General features: G+C 39.7%; 1 protein-coding gene across 3 annotated transcripts in view; it reads left to right on the top strand.

Moving 5' to 3' along the window:
- LOC123991147 (partitioning defective 3 homolog) overlaps positions 1 to 23,674 on the top strand; it is a 625,449-nt gene that overhangs the window by 582,652 nt on the left and 19,123 nt on the right. For all 3 annotated transcript variants that reach the window (XM_046292394.1, XM_046292392.1, XM_046292393.1), the window contains one exon: positions 2,185 to 2,305. In XM_046292394.1, coding sequence (XP_046148350.1) covers positions 2,185 to 2,305 — 121 coding nt within the window. The remainder of the gene's footprint in view (positions 1 to 2,184; positions 2,306 to 23,674) is intronic.

The following is a 23,674-nucleotide window of genomic DNA, read 5'->3' as shown; positions in this document are numbered from 1 at the left end:
CAGGCTGATTAACTGAGGGGAGAATATTGATTCCTATTGACAAGCTGATTAACATAGGAGAATATTGGTTATTATTGACAAGCTGACTAACTGAGGGGAGAATATTGGTTCTTATTGACAGGCTGATTAGCTGAGGGGAGAGTATTGATTCCTATTGACAAGCTGATTAACATAGGAGAATATTGGTTCCTATTGACAGGCTGATTAACAGAGGGGAGAGTATTGGTTCCTATTGGCAGGCTGATTAACAGAGGGGAGAGTATTGGTTCCTATTGGCAGGCTGATTAACAGAGGGGAGAGTATTGGTTCCTATTGACAGGCTGATTAACGGAGGGGGGAGTATTGGTTCCTATTGACAGGCTGATTAACGGAGGGGGGAGTATTGGTTCCTATTGACAGGCTGATTAATGGAGGGGAGAGTATTGGTTCCTATTGGCAGGCTGATTAATGGAGGGGAGAGTATTGGTTCCTATTGACAGGCTGATTAACTGAGGGGAGATTATTGGTTCCTATTGACAGGCTGATTAACTGAGGGGAGAGTATTGGTTCCTATTGACAGGCAGATCAACGGAGGGGAGAGTATTGGTTCCTATTGGCAGGCTGATTAACGGAGGGGAGAATATTAGTTCCTATTGACAGGCGGATCAACAGAGGGGAGATTATTAGTTCCTATTGACAGGCTGATCAACGGAGGGGAGAGTATTGGTTCCTATTGATAGGCTGATTAACAGAGGGGAGAGTATTGGTTCCTATTGACAGGCTGATCAACGGAGGGGAGAGTATTAGTTCCTATTGACAGGCTGATTAACGGAGGGGAGAGTATTGGTTCCTATTGACAGGCTGATCAACGGAGGGGAGATTATTGGTTCCTATTGACAGGCTGATCAACTGAGGGGAGATTATTAGTTCCTATTGACAGGCTGAACAACAGAGGGGAGAGTATTGGTTCCTATTGGCAGGCTGATTAACAGAGGGGAGAGTATTGGTTCCTATTGGCAGGCTGATTAACAGAGGGGAGAGTATTGGTTCCTATTGACAGGCTGATTAACAGAGGGGAGAGTATTGGTTCCTATTGGCAGGCTGATTAACAGAGGGGAGAGTATTGGTTCCTATTGACAGGCTGATTAACAGAGGGGAGAGTATTGGTTCCTATTGTCAGGCTGATTAACAGAGGGGAGAGTATTGGTTCCTATTGGCAGGCTGATTAACAGAGGGGAGAGTATTGGTTCCTATTGGCAGGCTGATCAACAGAGGGGAGAGTATTGGTTCCTATTGGCAGGCTGATTAACAGAGGGGGAGTATTGGTTCCTATTGGCAGGCTGATTAACAGAGGGGAGAGTATTGGTTCCTATTGTCAGGCTGATTAACAGAGGGGAGAGTATTGGTTCCTATTGGCAGGCTGATTAACAGAGGGGAGAGTATTGGTTCCTATTGGCAGGCTGATTAACAGAGGGGAGAGTATTGGTTCCTATTGTCAGGCTGATTAACAGAGGGGAGAGTATTGGTTCCTATTGTCAGGCTGATTAACAGAGGGGAGAGTATTGGTTCCTATTGGCAGGCTGATTAACAGAGGGGAGAGTATTGGTTCCTATTGTCAGGCCTCTGAAAGCCAGTAATGAAAGGGATGCATACAAGTCTCCAACAGCAGCACTGTTTAATGACGACACTACCCCATAAAGACCAATAATATAGGCTCTTCTCCCAGTCTAAAAGGAACATGGATCACTCACAATGGCTCATAAGGGTCTTTTTCTCTATGCCAAATGTACTGTACAGTATGAATGGATGGGGGGTTTGACAAGATATTAGTTCATTTGTTCTGTATGGAACACAATTTAGACAACACGTTTCATTCTAAAATGGTTGAAAATTATATTAATTGGGCCAGTAACTGAAAGGTCGCTGGTTTGAATACCCTAGCCGACACGATGAGAAATCTGTTGATGTGCCCTTGAGCAAGGCATGTAACCCTAATTTGCTCCAGGGGTGCCGTACTACTATGGCTGAACCTGTAAAACAATACAGTACACTTGCCACGATCCACATATGGGTAATAATGATGTCTGTACAATTCACTGTGTGACTCTTTGTGACACCATTGTAAAACATGATATAATGCTGTTACTGGTCTGTGCTTATATTCCCCTTCTCCTCTTACGCTCTGTGTCCTCTTTGGTTCCGCAGCAATCGACTGGCGCCAAGTAACCATGACCGGATACGGCGTCTGAGGGTTGAGTTCCAGCAGGCCAGAGGAGAGGAGGACCCTGATGACCGACGGCGCACATACAGCTTCGAGCAGCCCTGGGTGAGTGTCTAACAACCTGCAATATGGACCAGCGCATCAACCCCAACCACCAGCAAAACCCAACCCAGCTCAGTGCTTCAAGGACCTCCACACTAACCTCAACCACCTAACCCAAACCAGCCAGCAGCCTCCAACACTGCACGGACCTCCACACTAACCTCAACCACCTAACCCAAACCAGCCAACAGTCTAACCTAACCCAGCTCCGCAGTCCAACACTGCACAGACCTCCACACTAACCTCAACCACCTAACCCAAACCAGCCAACAGTCTAACCTAACCCAGCTCCCCAGTCCAACACTGCACGGACCTCCACACTAACCTCAACCACCTAACCCAAACCAGCCAACAGTCTAACCTAACCCAGCTCCCCAGTCCAACACTGCACGGACCTCCACACTAACCTCAACCACCTAACCCAAACCAGCCAACAGTCTAACCTAACCCAGCTCCCCAGTCCAACACTGCACGGACCTCCACACTAACCTCAACCACCTAACCCAAACCAGCCAACAGTCTAACCTAACCCAGCTCCCCAGTCCAACACTGCACGGACCTCCACACTAACCTCAACCACCTAACCCAAACCAGCCAACAGTCTAACCTAACCCAGCTCCCCAGTCCAACACTGCACGGACCTCCACACTAACCTCAACCACCTAACCCAAACCAGCCAACAGTCTAACCTAACCCAGCTCCCCAGTCCAACACTGCACGGACATCCAAAATAACTAGAATTACCAGCCCACCTAACCCAACACAAACCCCTGAAAACTGAACCTGGACAACCTCAGTCATTTATTCTACTTAGGCGTCTCGTAACAGGCCTTTTTACAGGACTTTACTTCTAATCCTCTGCTGTGACCTCAGACCTGGAAGTAATTACTAATTATTAAAGTTCTCATCTTTCTCAGATATTCATTACTTTAAAAAAAAATGACTCTACATTGGGAGGATGATGAAATGAAATAAGATGAGTTGACAGTGACAGTGAATATTAAGAATGTTGAGACAAATTGAGAGAGATCTTAAAATTCCTTCATTTCAATCTCGTCAGAGTTAATTAAGAATACTTTTTTAATTAGATTCAAAGGGACGTTTTTCCTTGTTTTTCGCTCTTTGATTGATCTTATACTGCAGTGGGATTTGTTTGGGTTTTAATTGGCTAAATGTAATCAATGTCATTCCTTTGGTTATTTAGGTGTATGGCTTTACTTTTACTTCTCCTGCTGTGTGTGAAAAAAATAACTCTTTCTATTTCTCCAATGTCAGTCACTGACATGCAGTCAGTTCAATTTATTGCTGTGCCGATTCATAATAAGAAACCGTTATTCGTGTTTGCCATCCTTGCCATTGACAAAACAAATGTTCTTCAACATGTGAATGTGTTTCTTCATTTTGCTCTCACACTGATTATAATGATAAGAGCTCTGACAATGTTTCCTTTGTCCTCCAGTGGTTTCCATCCTGCGGTTAAAGGTCATTCATTTTTATCTTGATCTAACAACACAGAGTGTGCAAGTTGCACCCTATTCCTTATAGTGCACTACTTTTGACGAGAGCCCTATGGGAGAAATGGAGGCCAAATGGAGGTCCATGGGCCCTGGTCAAAAGTAGTGCACTCTAGACGGAATATGGTGCTATTTGGGGTGCGGACAGAATAATATACCCTGTCAGATCCAGCATGGTGGGAAGTGAGTCACCAGGTCAAAGGTCAAATAGCTGTGTATCTTTGCGATGTAATGGTTTGAGACAGACATAGCGGCTTGTGCTCCGACTTCCTGTGAAAAGATGACAGGCTAATCACCATTTGGAATAGAACCATTTCCTCAATTATGGGTCAGTGTATTGAACCCCGCTGGTTAAAATATTTGGCCTCCATTCTCTTCTCGTAGGAGCAACATTTCCCACCAGACATTTTCCGTCTTAACATCCCTAATGAGTGTTTAAAATTGATTTGAGACAGAGCAATGCTATGACCATAGTGACCATATATGCATTGCACTCATTGTCGAACGCTTTAAGTTGACCATTGTCAAGCCAGTTTGCATGCTCAATTGTAACACCAGTCTCCTCACACATGCCAAAATGCCCATAGGGCCTCTATTTACCATAGCTTTACAATAGTTTAGCCATAATTCCCATAGAGTGGTCAAACGGACTCTATTTACCAAATCTTTACAATAGTTTAGCCATAATGCCCATAGAGTGGTCAAACGGACTCTATTTACCATATCTTTACAATAGTTTAGCCATAATGCCCATAGAGTGGTCAAACGGACTCTATTTACCATATCTTCACAATAGTTTAGCCATGATGTCTATAGAGTGGTCTAACGGACTCTATTTACCATATCTTTGCAATAGTTTAGCCATAATTCACATAGAGTGGTCTAACTGACTCTATTTACCATATCTTTGCAATAGTTTAGCCATAATGCCCATGGAGTGGTCTAACGGACTCTATTTACCATATCTTTACAATAGTTTAGCCATAATTCCCATAGAGTGGTCTAACGGACTCTATTTACCATAGCTTTACAATAGTTTAGCCATAATGTCTATAGAGTGGTCAAACGGACTCTATTTACCATATCTTTACAATAGTTTAGCCATAATGCCCATAGAGTGGTCTAACGGACTCTATTTACCATAGCTTTACAATAGTTTAGCCATAATGTCTATAGAGTGGTCTAACGGACTCTATTTACCATATCTTTACAATAGTTTAGCCATAATGTCTATAGAGTGGTCAAACGGACTCTATTTACCATATCTTTACAATAGTTTAGCCATAATGCCCATAGAGTGGTCTAACGGACTCTATTTACCATAGCTTTACAATAGTTTAGCCATAATGTCTATAGAGTGGTCTAACGGACTCTATTTACCATATCTTTACAATAGTTTAGCCATAATGCCCATAGAGTGGTCAAACGGACTCTATTTACCATATCTTTACAATAGTTTAGCCATAATGCCCATAGAGTGGTCAAATGGACTCTATTTACCATAACTTTACAATAGTTTAGCCATAATGCCCATAGAGTGGTCAAACGGCCTCTATTTACCATATCTTTACAATAGCTTGGCCATAATGCCCATAGAGTGGTCTAACGGACTCTATTTACCATATATTTACAATAGTTCAGCCATAATGCCCATAGAGTGGTCAAACGGACTCTATTTACCATATCTTTACAATAGTTTAGCCATAATTCCCATAGAGTGGTCAAACGGACTCTATTTACCATATCTTTACAATAGTTTAGCCATAATTTCTATAGAGTGGTCTAACGGACTCTATTTACCATATATCTACAATAGTTTAGCCATAATGTCTATAGAGTGGTCTAACGGACTCTATTTACCATATCTTTACAATAGTTTAGCCATAATGCCCATAGAGTGGTCTAACGGACTCTATTTACCATATCTTTACAATAGTTTAGCCATAATGCCCATGGAGTGGTCTAACGGACTCTATTTACCATATCTTTACAATAGTTTAGCCAAAATGCCCATAGAGTGGTCAAACGGACTCTATTTACCATATCTTTACAATAGTTTAGCCAAAATGCCCATAGAGTGGTCAAACGGACTCTATTTACCATATCTTTACAATAGTTTAGCCAAAATGCCCATAGAGTGGTCTAACGGAGTCTATTTACCATATCTTTACAATAGTTTAGCCATAATGCCCATAGAGTGGTCTAACGGAGTCTATTTACCATATCTTTACAATAGTTTAGCCAAAATGCCCATAGAGTGGTCTAACGGAGTCTATTTACCATATCTTTACAATAGTTTAGCCATAATGCCCATAGAGTGGTCTAACGGACTCTATTTACCATAGCTTTACAATAGTTTAGCCATAATGTCTATAGAGTGGTCTAACGGACTCTATTTACCATATCTTTACAATAGTTTAGCCATAATGTCTATAGAGTGGTCAAACGGACTCTATTTACCATATCTTTACAATAGTTTAGCCATAATGCCCATAGAGTGGTCTAACGGACTCTATTTACCATATCTTTACAATAGTTTAGCCATAATGTCTATAGAGTGGTCTAACGGACTCTATTTACCATATCTTTACAATAGTTTAGCCATAATGCCCATAGAGTGGTCAAACGGACTCTATTTACCATATCTTTACAATAGTTTAGCCATAATGCCCATAGAGTGGTCTAACGGACTCTATTTACCATATATTTACAATAGTTCAGCCATAATGCCCATAGAGTGGTCAAACGGACTCTATTTACCATATCTTTACAATAGTTTAGCCATAATTCCCATAGAGTGGTCAAACGGACTCTATTTACCATATCTTTACAATAGTTTAGCCATAATTTCTATAGAGTGGTCTAACGGACTCTATTTACCATATATCTACAATAGTTTAGCCATAATGTCTATAGAGTGGTCTAACGGACTCTATTTACCATATCTTTACAATAGTTTAGCCATAATGCCCATAGAGTGGTCTAACGGACTCTATTTACCATATCTTTACAATAGTTTAGCCATAATGCCCATGGAGTGGTCTAACGGACTCTATTTACCATATCTTTACAATAGTTTAGCCAAAATGCCCATAGAGTGGTCAAACGGACTCTATTTACCATATCTTTACAATAGTTTAGCCAAAATGCCCATAGAGTGGTCAAACGGACTCTATTTACCATATCTTTACAATAGTTTAGCCAAAATGCCCATAGAGTGGTCTAACGGAGTCTATTTACCATATCTTTACAATAGTTTAGCCATAATGCCCATAGAGTGGTCTAACGGAGTCTATTTACCATATCTTTACAATAGTTTAGCCAAAATGCCCATAGAGTGGTCTAACGGAGTCTATTTACCATATCTTTACAATAGTTTAGCCATAATGCCCATAGAGTGGTCTAACGGTCTCTATTTACCATATCTTTATAATAGCTTATCTTTAGTGCTAAAAAATAAGTCAAACGGTCTGTATTAATCATAGCTTAGCCTCAGTGTTTGCCTTATTGAATAATCAAAGCCATGTAGCTTTGTTTAATCGTTTCACATTGTCTTCACTGCTATGCGAAGCGAAAGAGCATTTGACTATTTACGCAGATACTCAGTCTACATCCCAAACGGCACCCTATTCCCTATACAGTGCACTACTTTTGACCAGAGCTCTGGTCAAATTAGGACATTATATAGGTAGTAGGGCTCCATTTGGGATGTAGCCAGAGGCGTCTAAGGAAAAGAGGCCACGGAGAGCCTAATTGTTCCTGATTGTTTACACTGTTGAAAGTCTCCCAATGTTCCTCTGTAATAAGATATAGGCGGTCCCAGGAGTTACGGGGGCCTACTTTATTCATGTTACTCTTTCATGTGTCGTTTTCATAGTAATGTAGAATCACACTGACAGAACGGGTTAAGTGAGATGGTAGGAGAGACGTTATTTGAACTTTGCTAAGGGATTCAATTGAAATCGTGTCATCTGGCAACAACACAAAACCACAACCAGGAAGGACATGAAACTCAAGGTTGAAATGATGTTAAAATATCTGTTATTTATGACAAAGAAAAAAGTATCCACATCCCTACGAGACGTGTGTAATATGCAGCATGGCCTGCATGGTGTAGAATCTTTTGAAATGTTGACACTCCATGTAAACAGTTGTAACCATAGACACATGGTGGTAGATGTAATTGGTTGTAACTTAGAGTTGTGTGTGGGTTGTGGTCAGGGGAAAAAATGCTCTCTCTGTCTCTCCAAACCAACATGAGGACCTGATCAATGATAGGCCTCAGATTCAGACATAAACATCTAGAAATCACCTTTGCGTCCTCATTCACCCCCTGGCCCTGGTAAAACAAACTGTTGGAGTGTTAAGTTCATTTGTGAATGTAACTGTTTGGTTTGAGGTTGTGTTGCTTACTGAAATAAGCCCTAGTCAATCGTCCCTTCAGGCACTGATTTGCATGTTCCCATACCAGCAAGACAGAGAGAGATAGATATACACTGTATATGGAGAGGGAGAGAGAGATAGATATACACTGTATATAGAGAGAGATAGATATACACTTTATATAGAGTGAGATAGATATACACTGTATATAGAGAGAGATAGATATACACTGTATATAGAGAGAGATAGATATACACTGTATATAGAGAGAGATAGATATACACTTTATACAGAGTGAGATAGATATACACTTTATATAGAGAGAGATAGATATACACTTTATATAGAGTGAGATAGATATACACTGTATATAGAGAGAGATAGATATACACTGTATATAGAGAGAGATAGATATACACTGTATATAGAGTGAGATAGATATACACTGTATATAGAGAGAGATAGATATACACTGTATATAGAGAGAGATAGATATACACTGTATATAGAGAGAGATAGATATACACTGTATATAGAGTGAGATAGATATACACTGTATATAGAGAGAGATAGATATACACTGTATATAGAGAGAGATAGATATACACTGAATATGGAGAGAGAGAGATATATACACTGTATATAGAGAGAGATAGATATACACTGAATATGGAGAGAGAGATAGATATACACTGTATATAGAGAGGGAGAGAGAGATAGATATACACTGTATATGGAGAGGGTGAGAGAGATAGATATACACTGTATATGGAGAGGGAGAGAGAGATAGATATACACTGTATATGGAGAGAGATAGATATACACTGAATATGGAGAGAGAGAGATATACACTGTATATAGAGAGAGATAGATATACACTGAATATGGAGAGAGAGAGATATATACACTGTATATAGAGAGAGATAGATATACACTGTATATAGAGAGAGATAGATATACACTGAATATGGAGAGAGAGAGATATATACACTGTATATAGAGAGAGATAGATATACACTGAATATGGAGAGAGAGAGAGAGAGAGATAGATATACACTGTATATAGAGAGGGAGAGAGAGATAGATATACACTGTATATGGAGAGGGTGAGAGAGATAGATATACACTGTATATGGAGAGGGTGAGAGAGATAGATATACACTGTATATGGAGAGGGAGAGCGATAGATATACACTGTATATGGAGAGGGAGAGAGATAGATATACACTGTATATGGAGAGGGAGAGAGATAGATATACACTGTATATGGAGAGGGAGAGAGAGATAGATATACACTGTATATGGAGAGGGAGAGAGATAGATATACACTGTATATGGAGAGGGAGAGAGATAGATATACACTGTATATAGGGAGAGAGTGATAGATATACACTGAATATAGAGAGAGATAGATATACACTGTATATGGAGAGGGAGAGAGAGATAGATATACACTGAATATGGAGAGAGATAGATATACACTGTATATGGAGAGGGAGAGAGATAGATATACACTGTATATGGAGAGGGAGAGAGATAGATATACACTGTATATGGAGAGGGAGAGAGATAGATATACACTGTATATGGAGAGGGAGAGAGATAGATATACACTGTATATGGAGAGGGAGAGAGAGATAGATATACACTGAATATGGAGAGGGAGAGAGATAGATATACACTGAATATAGAGAGAGATAGATATACACTGTATATGGAGAGGGAGAGAGAGATAGATATACACTGTATATGGAGAGGGAGAGAGATAGATATACACTGTATATGGAGAGGGAGAGAGAGATAGATATACACTGTATATGGAGAGGGAGAGAGATAGATATACACTGTATATGGAGAGGGAGAGAGATAGATATACACTGTATATGGAGAGGGAGAGAGTGATAGATATACACTGAATATAGAGAGAGATAGATATACACTGTATATGGAGAGGGAGAGAGAGATAGATATACACTGAATATGGAGAGAGATAGATATACACTGTATATGGAGAGGGAGAGAGATAGATATACACTGTATATGGAGAGGGAGAGAGATAGATATACACTGTATATGGAGAGGGAGAGAGATAGATATACACTGTATATGGAGAGGAGAGAGAGATAGATATACACTGTATATGGAGAGGGGAGAGAGATAGATATACACTGAATATGGAGAGGGAGAGATAGATATACACTGAGAGATAGATATACACTGTATATGGAGAGGGAGAGAGATAGATATACACTGTATATGGAGAGGGAGAGAGAGATAGATATACACTGTATATGGAGAGGGAGAGAGAGATAGATATACACTGAATATGGAGAGGGAGAGAGATAGATATACACTGAATATGGAGAGGGAGAGAGAGATAGATATACACTGAATATGGAGAGGGAGAGAGATAGATATACACTGTATATGGAGAGGGAGAGAGAGATAGATATACACTGTATATGGAGAGGGAGAGAGAGATAGATATACACTGTATATGGAGAGGGAGAGAGAGATAGATATACACTGTATATGGAGAGGGAGAGAGATAGATATACACTGTATATGGAGAGGGAGAGAGAGATAGATATACACTGTATATGGAGAGGGAGAGAGAGATAGATATACACTGAATATGGAGAGGGAGAGAGATAGATATACACTGAATATGGAGAGGGAGAGAGAGATAGATATACACTGAATATGGAGAGGGAGAGAGATAGATATACACTGTATATGGAGAGGGAGAGAGATAGATATACACTGTATATGGAGAGGGAGAGAGTGATAGATATACACTGAATATAGAGAGAGATAGATATACACTGTATATGGAGAGGGAGAGATAGATATACACTGTATATAGAGAGGGAGAGAGTGATAGATATACACTGAATATAGAGAGAGATAGATATACACTGTATATGGAGAGGGAGAGAGAGATAGATATACACTGTATATGGAGAGGGAGAGAGATAGATATACACTGTATATGGAGAGGGAGAGAGATAGATATACACTGTATATGGAGAGGGAGAGAGAGATAGATATACACTGTATATGGAGAGGGAGAGAGATAGATATACACTGTATATGGAGAGGGAGAGAGAGATAGATATACACTGTATATGGAGAGGGAGAGAGAGATAGATATACACTGTATATGGAGAGGGAGAGAGAGATAGATATACACTGTATATGGAGAGGGAGAGAGAGATAGATATACACTGTATATGGAGAGGGAGAGAGATAGATATACACTGTATATGGAGAGGGAGAGAGAGATAGATATACACTGTATATGGAGAGGGAGAGAGAGATAGATATACACTGTATATGGAGAGGGAGAGAGAGATAGATATACACTGAATATGGAGAGGGGAGAGAGATAGATATACACTGAATATGGAGAGGGAGAGAGAGATAGATATACACTGAATATGGAGAGGGAGAGAGATAGATATACACTGTATATGGAGAGGGAGAGAGATAGATATACACTGTATATGGAGAGGGAGAGAGTGATAGATATACACTGAATATAGAGAGAGATAGATATACACTGTATATGGAGAGGGAGAGATAGATATACACTGTATATGGAGAGGGAGAGAGATAGATATACACTGAATATAGAGAGAGAGATAGATATACACTGTATATGGAGAGGGAGAGAGATAGATATACACTGTATATGGAGAGGGAGAGAGATAGATATACACTGTATATGGAGAGGGAGAGAGATAGATATACACTGTATATGGAGAGGGAGAGAGATAGATATACACTGAATATGGAGAGGGAGAGAGATAGATATACACTGTATATGGAGAGGGAGAGAGATAGATATACACTGTATATGGAGAGGGAGAGAGATAGATATACACTGTATATGGAGAGGGAGAGATAGATATACACTGTATATGGAGAGGGAGAGAGTGATAGATATACACTGAATATAGAGAGAGATAGATATACACTGTATATGGAGAGGGAGAGATAGATATACACTGTATATGGAGAGGGAGAGAGTGATAGATATACACTGAATATAGAGAGAGAGATATACACTGTATATGGAGAGGGAGAGATAGATATACACTGTATATGGAGAGGGAGAGAGATAGATATACACTGAATATGGAGAGGGAGAGAGATAGATATACACTGTATATGGAGAGGGAGAGATAGATATACACTGTATATGGAGAGGGAGAGAGTGATAGATATACACTGAATATAGAGAGAGATAGATATACACTGTATATGGAGAGGGAGAGATAGATATACACTGAATATGGAGAGGGAGAGAGTGATAGATATACACTGTATATGGAGAGGGAGAGAGATAGATATACACTGAATATAGAGAGAGATAGATATACACTGTATATGGAGAGAGATAGATATACACTGAATATAGAGAGAGATAGATATACACTGTATATGGAGAGGGAGAGATAGATATACACTGAATATAGAGAGAGATAGATATACACTGAATATAGAGAGAGATAGATATACACTGTATATGGAGAGGGAGAGATAGATATACACTGAATATGGAGAGGGAGAGAGTGATAGATATACACTGTATATGGAGAGGGAGAGAGATAGATATACACTGTATATGGAGAGGGAGAGAGATAGATATACACTGAATATAGAGAGAGATAGATATACACTGTATATGGAGAGGGAGAGAGATAGATATACACTGTATATGGAGAGGGAGAGAGTGATAGATATACACTGTATATGGAGAGGGAGAGAGATAGATATACACTGTATATGGAGAGGGAGAGAGATAGATATACACTGTATATGGAGAGGGAGAGAGATAGATATACACTGTATATGGAGAGGGAGAGAGATAGATATACACTGAATATGTGGAGGGAGAGAGCGATAGATATACACTGTATATGGAGAGGGAGAGAGATAGATATACACTGTATATGGAGAGGGAGAGAGATAGATATACACTGAATATGTGGAGGGAGAGAGATAGATATACACTGTATATGGAGAGGGAGAGAGAGATAGATATACACTGAATATGGAGAGGGAGAGAGATAGATATACACTGAATATGGAGAGGGAGAGAGATAGATATACACTGAATATGGAGAGGGAGAGAGATAGATATACACTGTATATGGAGAGGGAGAGAGAGATAGATATACACTGTATATGGAGAGGGAGAGAGAGATAGATATACACTGAATATGGAGAGGGAGAGAGATAGATATACACTGAATATGGAGAGGGAGAGAGATAGATATACACTGTATATGGAGAGGGAGAGAGATAGATATACACTTTATATGGAGAGAGATGAATATGGAGAGGGAGAGAGTGATAGATATACACTGAATATAGAGAGAGATAGATATACACTGTATATGGAGAGGGAGAGAGAGATAGATATACACTGAATATGGAGAGGGAGAGAGATAGATATACACTGAATATGGAGAGGGAGAGAGATAGATATACACTGTATATGGAGAGGGAGAGAGATAGATATGCACTGTATATGGAGAGGGAGAGAGATAGATATACACTTTATATGGAGAGAGATGAATATGGAGAGGGAGAGAGTGATAGATATACACTGAATATAGAGAGAGATAGATATACACTGTATATGGAGAGGGAGAGAGAGATAGATATATACTGTATATGGAGAGGAGAGAGAGATAGATATACACTGTATATGGAGAGGGGAGAGAGATAGATATACACTGTATATGGAGAGGAGAGAGATAGATATACACTGAATATGGAGAGGGAGAGAGTGATAGATATACACTGAATATAGAGAGAGATAGATATACACTGTATATGGAGAGGGAGAGATAGATATACACTGAATATAGAGAGAGAGATAGATATACACTGAATATGGAGAGGGAGAGAGAGATAGATATACACTGTATATGGAGAGGGAGAGAGATAGATATACACTTTATATGGAGAGGGAGAGAGAGATAGATATACACTGAATATGGAGAGGGAGAGAGAGATAGATATACACTGAATATGGAGAGGGAGAGAGATAGATATACACTGAATATGGAGAGGGAGAGAGATAGATATACACTGTATATGGAGAGGGAGAGAGATAGATATACACTTTATATGGAGAGAGATGAATATGGAGAGGGAGAGAGTGATAGATATACACTGAATATAGAGAGAGATAGATATACACTGTATATGGAGAGGGAGAGAGAGATAGATATACACTGAATATGGAGAGGGAGAGAGATAGATATACACTGTATATGGAGAGGGAGAGAGATAGATATACACTGAATATAGAGAGAGATAGATATACACTTTATATGGAGAGAGATGAATATGGAGAGGGAGAGAGTGATAGATATACACTGAATATAGAGAGAGATAGATATACACTGTATATGGAGAGGGAGAGAGATAGATATGCACTGTATATGGAGAGGGAGAGAGATAGATATACACTTTATATGGAGAGAGATGAATATGGAGAGGGAGAGAGTGATAGATATACACTGAATATAGAGAGAGATAGATATACACTGTATATGGAGAGGGAGAGAGAGATAGATATATACTGTATATGGAGAGGGAGAGAGAGATAGATATACACTGTATATGGAGAGGGAGAGAGATAGATAGATATACACTGAATATAGAGAGAGATAGATATACACTGTATATGGAGAGGGAGAGATAGATATACACTGAATATAGAGAGAGATAGATATACACTGTATATGGAGAGGGAGAGAGATAGATATACACTGTATATGGAGAGGGAGAGAGATAGATATACACTGTATATGGAGAGGGAGAGATAGATATACACTGTATATGGAGAGGGAGAGAGTGATAGATATACACTGAATATAGAGAGAGATAGATATACACTGTATATGGAGAGGAGAGAGATAGATATACACTGAATATAGAGAGAGATAGATATACACTGTATATGGAGAGGGAGAGATAGATATACACTGTATATAGAGAGGGAGAGAGTGATAGATATACACTGTATATGGAGAGGGAGAGATAGATATACACTGTATATGGAGAGGGAGAGAGTGATAGATATACACTGAATATAGAGAGAGATAGATATACACTGTATATGGAGAGGGAGAGATAGATATACACTGTATATGGAGAGGGAGAGAGTGATAGATATACACTGAATATAGAGAGAGATAGATATACACTGTATATGGAGAGGAGAGAGATAGATATACACTGAATATAGAGAGAGATAGATATACACTGTATATGGAGAGGGAGAGAGATAGATATACACTGTATATGGAGAGGGAGAGAGATAGATATACACTGTATATGGAGAGGGAGAGAGATAGATATACACTGAATATGGAGAGGGAGAGAGATAGATATACACTGTATATGGAGAGGGAGAGAGATAGATATACACTGTATATGGAGAGGGAGAGAGATAGATATACACTGAATATGTGGAGGGAGAGAGTGATAGATATACACTGTATATGGAGAGGGAGAGAGATAGATATACACTGTATATGGAGAGGGAGAGAGATAGATATACACTGAATATAGAGAGAGATAGATATACACTGTATATGGAGAGGGAGAGAGATAGATATACACTGAATATAGAGAGAGATAGATATACACTGTATATGGAGAGGGAGAGAGATAGATATACACTGTATATGGAGAGGGAGAGAGTGATAGATATACACTGTATATGGAGAGGGAGAGAGATAGATATACACTGTATATGGAGAGGGAGAGAGATAGATATACACTGTATATGGAGAGGGAGAGAGATAGATATACACTGTATATGGAGAGGGAGAGAGAGATAGATATACACTGTATATGGAGAGGGAGAGAGAGATAGATATACACTGTATATGGAGAGGGAGAGAGATAGATATACACTGAATATGGAGAGGGAGAGAGATAGATATACACTGTATATGGAGAGGGAGAGAGAGATAGATATACACTGTATATGGAGAGGGAGAGAGAGATAGATATACACTGTATATGGAGAGGGAGAGAGATAGATATACACTGTATATGGAGAGGGAGAGAGAGATAGATATACACTGTATATGGAGAGGGAGAGAGAGATAGATATACACTGTATATGGAGAGGGAGAGAGAGATAGATATACACTGAATATGGAGAGGGAGAGAGATAGATATACACTGTATATGGAGAGGGAGAGAGAGATAGATATACACTGTATATGGAGAGGGAGAGAGATAGATATACACTTTATATGGAGAGGGAGAGAGAGATAGATATACACTGAATATGGAGAGGAGAGAGAGATAGATATACACTGAATATGGAGAGGGAGAGAGATAGATATACACTGAATATGGAGAGGGAGAGAGATAGATATACACTGTATATGGAGAGGGGAGAGAGATAGATATACACTGAATATGGAGAGGGAGAGAGATAGATATACACTGAATATGGAGAGGGGAGAGAGATAGATATACACTTTATATGAGATGAATATGATATGGAGAGGGAGAGAGTGATAGATATACACTGAATATAGAGAGAGATAGATATACACTGTATATGGAGAGGGAGAGAGAGATAGATATATACTGTATATGGAGAGGGAGAGAGAGATAGATATACACTGTATATGGAGAGGAGAGAGAGATAGATATACACTGTATATGGAGAGGGGAGAGAGATAGATATACACTGTATATGGAGAGGGAGAGAGATAGATATACACTGAATATGGAGAGGGAGAGAGTGATAGATATACACTGAATATAGAGAGAGATAGATATACACTGTATATGGAGAGGGAGAGATAGATATACACTGAATATAGAGAGAGATAGATATACACTGTATATGGAGAGGGAGAGATAGATATACACTGTATATGGAGAGGGAGAGAGAGATAGATATACACTGAATATAGAGAGAGAGATAGATATACGCTGTATATGGAGAGGGAGAGAGATAGATATACACTGAATATGGAGAGGGAGAGAGATAGATATACACTGTATATGGAGAGGGAGAGAGATAGATATACACTGTATATGGAGAGGGAGAGAGAGATAGATATACACTGTATATGGAGAGGGAGAGAGATAGATATACACTGTATATGGAGAGGGAGAGAGAGATAGATATACACTGAATATGGAGAGGGAGAGAGAGATAGATATACACTGAATATGGAGAGGGAGAGAGATAGATATACACTGAATATGGAGAGGGAGAGAGATAGATATACACTGAATATGGAGAGGGAGAGAGATAGATATACACTGAATATGGAGAGGGAGAGAGATAGATATACACTGAATATGGAGAGGGAGAGAGATAGATATACACTGAATATGGAGAGGGAGAGAGATAGATATACACTGAATATGGAGAGGGAGAGAGAGATAGATATACACTGAATATGGAGAGGGAGAGAGATAGATATACACTGAATATGGAGAGGGAGAGAGATAGATATACACTGAATATGGAGAGGGAGAGAGAGATAGATATACACTGAATATGGAGAGGGAGAGAGATAGATATACACTGTATATGGAGAGGGAGAGAGATAGATATACACTGAATATGGAGAGGGAGAGAGATAGATATACACTGAATATGGAGAGGGAGAGAGAGATAGATATACACTGAATATGGAGAGGGAGAGAGATAGATATACACTGAATATGGAGAGGGAGAGAGATAGATATACACTGTATATGGAGAGGGAGAGAGAGATAGATATACACTGAATATGGAGAGGGAGAGAGATAGATATACACTGAATATGGAGAGGGAGAGAGATAGATATACACTGTATATGGAGAGGGAGAGAGAGATAGATATACACTGAATATGGAGAGGGAGAGAGATAGATATACACTGTATATGGAGAGGGAGAGAGAGATAGATATACACTGTATATGGAGAGGGAGAGAGATAGATATACACTGTATATGGAGAGGGAGAGAGATAGATATACACTGTATATGGAGAGGAGAGAGAGATAGATATACACTGTATATGGAGAGGGAGAGAGATAGATATACACTGTATATGGAGAGGGAGAGAGATAGATATACACTGTATATGGAGAGGGAGAGAGAGATAGATATACACTGTATATGGAGAGGGAGAGAGATAGATATACACTGTATATGGAGAGGAGAGAGAGATAGATATACACTGTATATGGAGAGGGAGAGAGAGATAGATATACACTGTATATGGAGAGGGAGAGAGATAGATATACACTGTATATGGAGAGGGGAGGAGATAGATATACACTGTATATGGAGAGGAGAGAGAGATAGATATACACTGTATATGGAGAGGGAGAGAGATAGATATACACTGAATATGGAGAGGGAGAGAGATAGATATACACTGAATATGGAGAGGGAGAGAGATAGATATACACTGTATATGGAGAGGGAGAGAGAGATAGATATACACTGTATATGGAGAGAGATGAATATGGAGAGGGAGAGAGTGATAGATATACACTGAATATAGAGAGAGATAGATATACACTGTATATGGAGAGGGAGAGAGAGATAGATATATACTGTATATGGAGAGGGAGAGAGAGATAGATATATACTGTATATGGAGAGGGAGAGAGAGATAGATATACACTGTATATGGAGAGGGAGAGAGAGATAGATATACACTGTATATGGAGAGGGAGAGAGATAGATATACACTGAATATGGAGAGGGAGAGAGTGATAGATATACACTGAATATAGAGAGAGATAGATATACACTGTATATGGAGAGGGAGAGATAGATATACACTGAATATAGAGAGAGATAGATATACACTGTATATGGAGAGGGAGAGATAGATATACACTGAATATAGAGAGAGATAGATATACACTGTATATGGAGAGAGATAGATATATACTGTATATGGAGAGGGAGAGAGAGATAGATATACACTGTATATGGAGAGGGAGAGATAGATATACACTGAATATAGAGAGAGATAGATATACACTGTATATGGAGAGGGAGAGATAGATATACACTGAATATAGAGAGAGATAGATATATACTGTATATGGAGAGGGAGAGAGAGATAGATATACACTGAATATAGAGAGAGAGATAGATATACGCTGTATATGGAGAGGGAGAGAGATAGATATACACTGAATATGGAGAGGGAGAGAGATAGATATACACTGTATATGGAGAGGGAGAGAGATAGATATACACTGAATATGGAGAGGGAGAGAGAGATAGATATACACTGTATATGGAGAGGGAGAGAGAGATAGATATGCACTGTATATGGAGAGGGAGAGAGATAGATATACACTGAATATGGAGAGGGAGAGAGAGATAGATATACACTGTATATGGAGAGGGAGAGAGATAGATATACACTGTATATGGAGAGGGAGAGAGAGATAGATATACACTGTATATGGAGAGGGAGAGAGATAGATATACACTTTATATGGAGAGGGAGAGAGAGATAGATATACACTGAATATGGAGAGGGAGAGAGTGATAGATATACACTGAATATAGAGAGAGATAGATATACACTGTATATGGAGAGGGAGAGAGATAGATATACACTGTATATGGAGAGGGAGAGAGATAGATATACACTTTATATGGAGAGGGAGAGAGAGATAGATATACACTGAATATGGAGAGGGAGAGAGAGATAGATATACACTGAATATGGAGAGGGAGAGAGATAGATATACACTGAATATGGAGAGGGAGAGAGATAGATATACACTGTATATGGAGAGGGAGAGAGAGATAGATATACACTGTATATGGAGAGGGAGAGAGATAGATATACACTTTATATGGAGAGAGATGAATATGGAGAGGGAGAGAGTGATAGATATACACTGAATATAGAGAGAGATAGATATACACTGTATATGGAGAGGGAGAGAGATAGATATACACTGTATATGGAGAGGGAGAGAGATAGATATACACTGTATATGGAGAGGGAGAGAGATAGATATGCACTGTATATGGAGAGGGAGAGAGATAGATATACACTTTATATGGAGAGAGATGAATATGGAGAGGGAGAGAGTGATAGATATACACTGAATATAGAGAGAGATAGATATACACTGTATATGGAGAGGGAGAGAGAGATAGATATATACTGTATATGGAGAGGGAGAGAGAGATAGATATACACTGTATATGGAGAGGGAGAGAGATAGATATACACTGAATATGGAGAGGGAGAGAGATAGATAGATATACACTGAATATAGAGAGAGATAGATATACACTGTATATGGAGAGGGAGAGAGAGATAGATATACACTGTATATGGAGAGGGAGAGAGAGATAGATATACACTGTATATGGAGAGGGAGAGAGATAGATATACACTGAATATGGAGAGGGAGAGAGAGATAGATATACACTGTATATGGAGAGGGAGAGAGATAGATATACACTTTATATGGAGAGAGATGAATATGGAGAGGGAGAGAGTGATAGATATACACTGAATATAGAGAGAGATAGATATACACTGTATATGGAGAGGGAGAGAGATAGATATACACTGTATATGGAGAGGGAGAGAGATAGATATACACTGTATATGGAGAGGGAGAGAGATAGATATACACTGTATATGGAGAGGGAGAGAGATAGATATACACTTTATATGGAGAGAGATGAATATGGAGAGGGAGAGAGAGATAGATATACACTGAATATGGAGAGAGAGATAGATATACACTGTATATGGAGAGGGAGAGAGAGATAGATATACACTGTATATGGAGAGGGAGAGAGAGATAGATATACACTGTATATGGAGAGGGAGAGAGATAGATATACACTGAATATGGAGAGGGAGAGAGATAGATAGATATACACTGAATATAGAGAGAGATAGATATACACTGTATATGGAGAGGGAGAGAGATAGATATACACTGAATATGGAGAGAGAGAGAGATAGATATACACTGTATATGGAGAGGGAGAGATAGATATACACTGAATATGGAGAGGGAGAGAGTGATAGATATACACTGTATATGGAGAGGGAGAGAGAGATAGATATACACTGTATATGGAGAGGGAGAGAGAGATAGATATACACTGTATATGGAGAGGGAGAGAGATAGATAGATATACACTGAATATAGAGAGAGAGAGAGATAGATATACACTGTATATGGAGAGGGAGAGATAGATATACACTGTATATGGAGAGGGAGAGAGATAGATATACACTGAATATAGAGAGAGATAGATATACACTGTATATGGAGAGGGAGAGATAGATATACACTGAATATAGAGAGAGATATATATACACTGTATATGGAGAGGGAGAGATAGATATACACTGAATATAGAGAGAGAGAGATAGATATACACTGAATATAGAGAGGGAGAGAGATAGATATACACTGTATATGGAGAGGGAGAGAGATAGATATACACTGAATATATATATATATATAGAGAGAGAGAGAGATTTACACTGAATATATAGAGGGAGAGAGAGAGAGATTTACACTGAATATATAGAGGGAGAGAGAGCGATAGATAGAGACAGACAGCCAGAGAGGAAGACAAACAGAAAGACAGACAGAGTGAGGAGATTTAGTGTGTTTTTAATGTTGTGTTACCGGCGAGGGTTTAGCCCCAGCTCTCTTAAAAGTGAACTGAGGTGGGTCTGCTCTCTCTTTCTCTCTCTCTTTCTCTCTCCCTGCAGAACCCTGCCTCAGACTCTATAGCGATAATGTTCCGGTCAGAACTCTGACTCCTCCAGTCTTCTATAATAGAATAATGGTGGTAATGTACAGCCTATGCCTGGCTGTCACACAACCTGAGCCAATACACACAATTAGCCCTCGTCTTGTTTTCTCTCTCTCCCACATCGTAGGCCTAAGGTGCAGATTCCTTCTGAGAGGGGATTTCCAGATGTTCATCATAATAAACCGCATGAATGTTCCACGAGGGCTGCCTCTCTGTTCTTAAGCAATAACATGTTATCTTTGTTGTTGGGTGGGATGGATGGGTTGTGTCCCAAAAGGCGCCCTATTCCCTATATTGCGCACTATTTTTGACCAGAGCCCTATGGGCCCTAGGGAACAGGGTGCCATTTGAGCCTCGGAGAAGCATGTTCAGCATGAACACACAGACCAGGAGAGTGTTCCACCACTATACTGGTACTGGATCAAAAACACCACCGGATCCTATTAAAACTCTTATTTACGTGAATTCCTTTGGATTACAATGAATCCGCCCGTAACATACAAGGCTACAAACTCAGCCACCATAGAAGCAGTACAGTCAAGGGGGATCCAGGACATTCCTTGCCCATGCGGGAGGGAGAAACAGCGTATGTGTGTTGAACTGGTTATCGTGAAATCATGTGAAGCGTAAGCTCTTTGTAAGTGCAGTCACTTGACTTGGTCGAGACCAGGGGCAAAAGGGATAAGACGGTTTCTAGTGATAATACAACTCTGTACTGTGTTCTGTGCCATTGCAATCAGCTACAAAGTTGCATTAACCCAAGCACAGCCACAGGGAGCAGTATAGGGATTCACTTTCTGTTGTGTGGTTGGTTGTGTGATAATGGCTACTCACAGATAACATGGACAGACACTGCAATTCAGGGCCCTTGCCTTTATCATACTGCCGTGGTTCTTAGATACAAAATTGTGTTTCTGTTCTGAGATATAGAGAGAGAGAGAGAGAGAGAGAGAGAGAGAGAGAGAGAGAGAGAGAGAGAGAGAGAGAGAGAGAGAGAGAGAGAGAGAGAGAGAGAGAGAGAGAGAGAGAGAGAGAGAGAGAGAGAGAGAGAGAGAGAGAGAGAGAGAGAGAGAGAGAGAGAGAGAGAGAGAGAGAGAGAGAGAGAGAGAGTGTGAGAGAGAGAGAGAGAGAGAGAGAGAGAGAGAGAACTCAAGGGGAACATTGGATTATGCATGTCCATTACTCCCTATGTAATAACATTTTCACCCCTCTTCTCCAGTACATACAGTGGACTACTGCCAAGAGCAGTAAAATGTAGACCTACAGAATGAGCGCATATCATTCTATATCTAATTCTTTAGAGATGTACCAGCTCTTAAATGCCTTTTAAACGTCTCAGGAGAATGCGTGCACATGGTCCTAATAACCAGGCGGGTCTGTTTTTGATGTACTTCCTATATGGAGGAGATACTTAGTCTGAGATGTATTGAGGTGCTTAAAGTCTGAGATGTGGCGATAAAGAAAGCCACTTCCCATTTGTGTCCGTTCTCGGAGTTCTCTGGGCTGAGTAGAGGAAGTGGTGGACCACACGGAGCGCTCTGTGAACGGAGCTGTAGCCTGGGGGCGGCACACCCCTCCTCACCGCAAATGGACTAGCCCCGCTGTTAATAAATTGACAGGAATTGGATCTGTGTGAAACAATTTAAAGGGG

The sequence above is a fragment of the Oncorhynchus gorbuscha genome, linkage group LG12, assembly GCF_021184085.1.
Source record: "Oncorhynchus gorbuscha isolate QuinsamMale2020 ecotype Even-year linkage group LG12, OgorEven_v1.0, whole genome shotgun sequence".
Classification (NCBI taxonomy): domain Eukaryota; kingdom Metazoa; phylum Chordata; class Actinopteri; order Salmoniformes; family Salmonidae; genus Oncorhynchus; species Oncorhynchus gorbuscha.
This window is presented reverse-complemented; position numbering and strand designations above follow the sequence as displayed.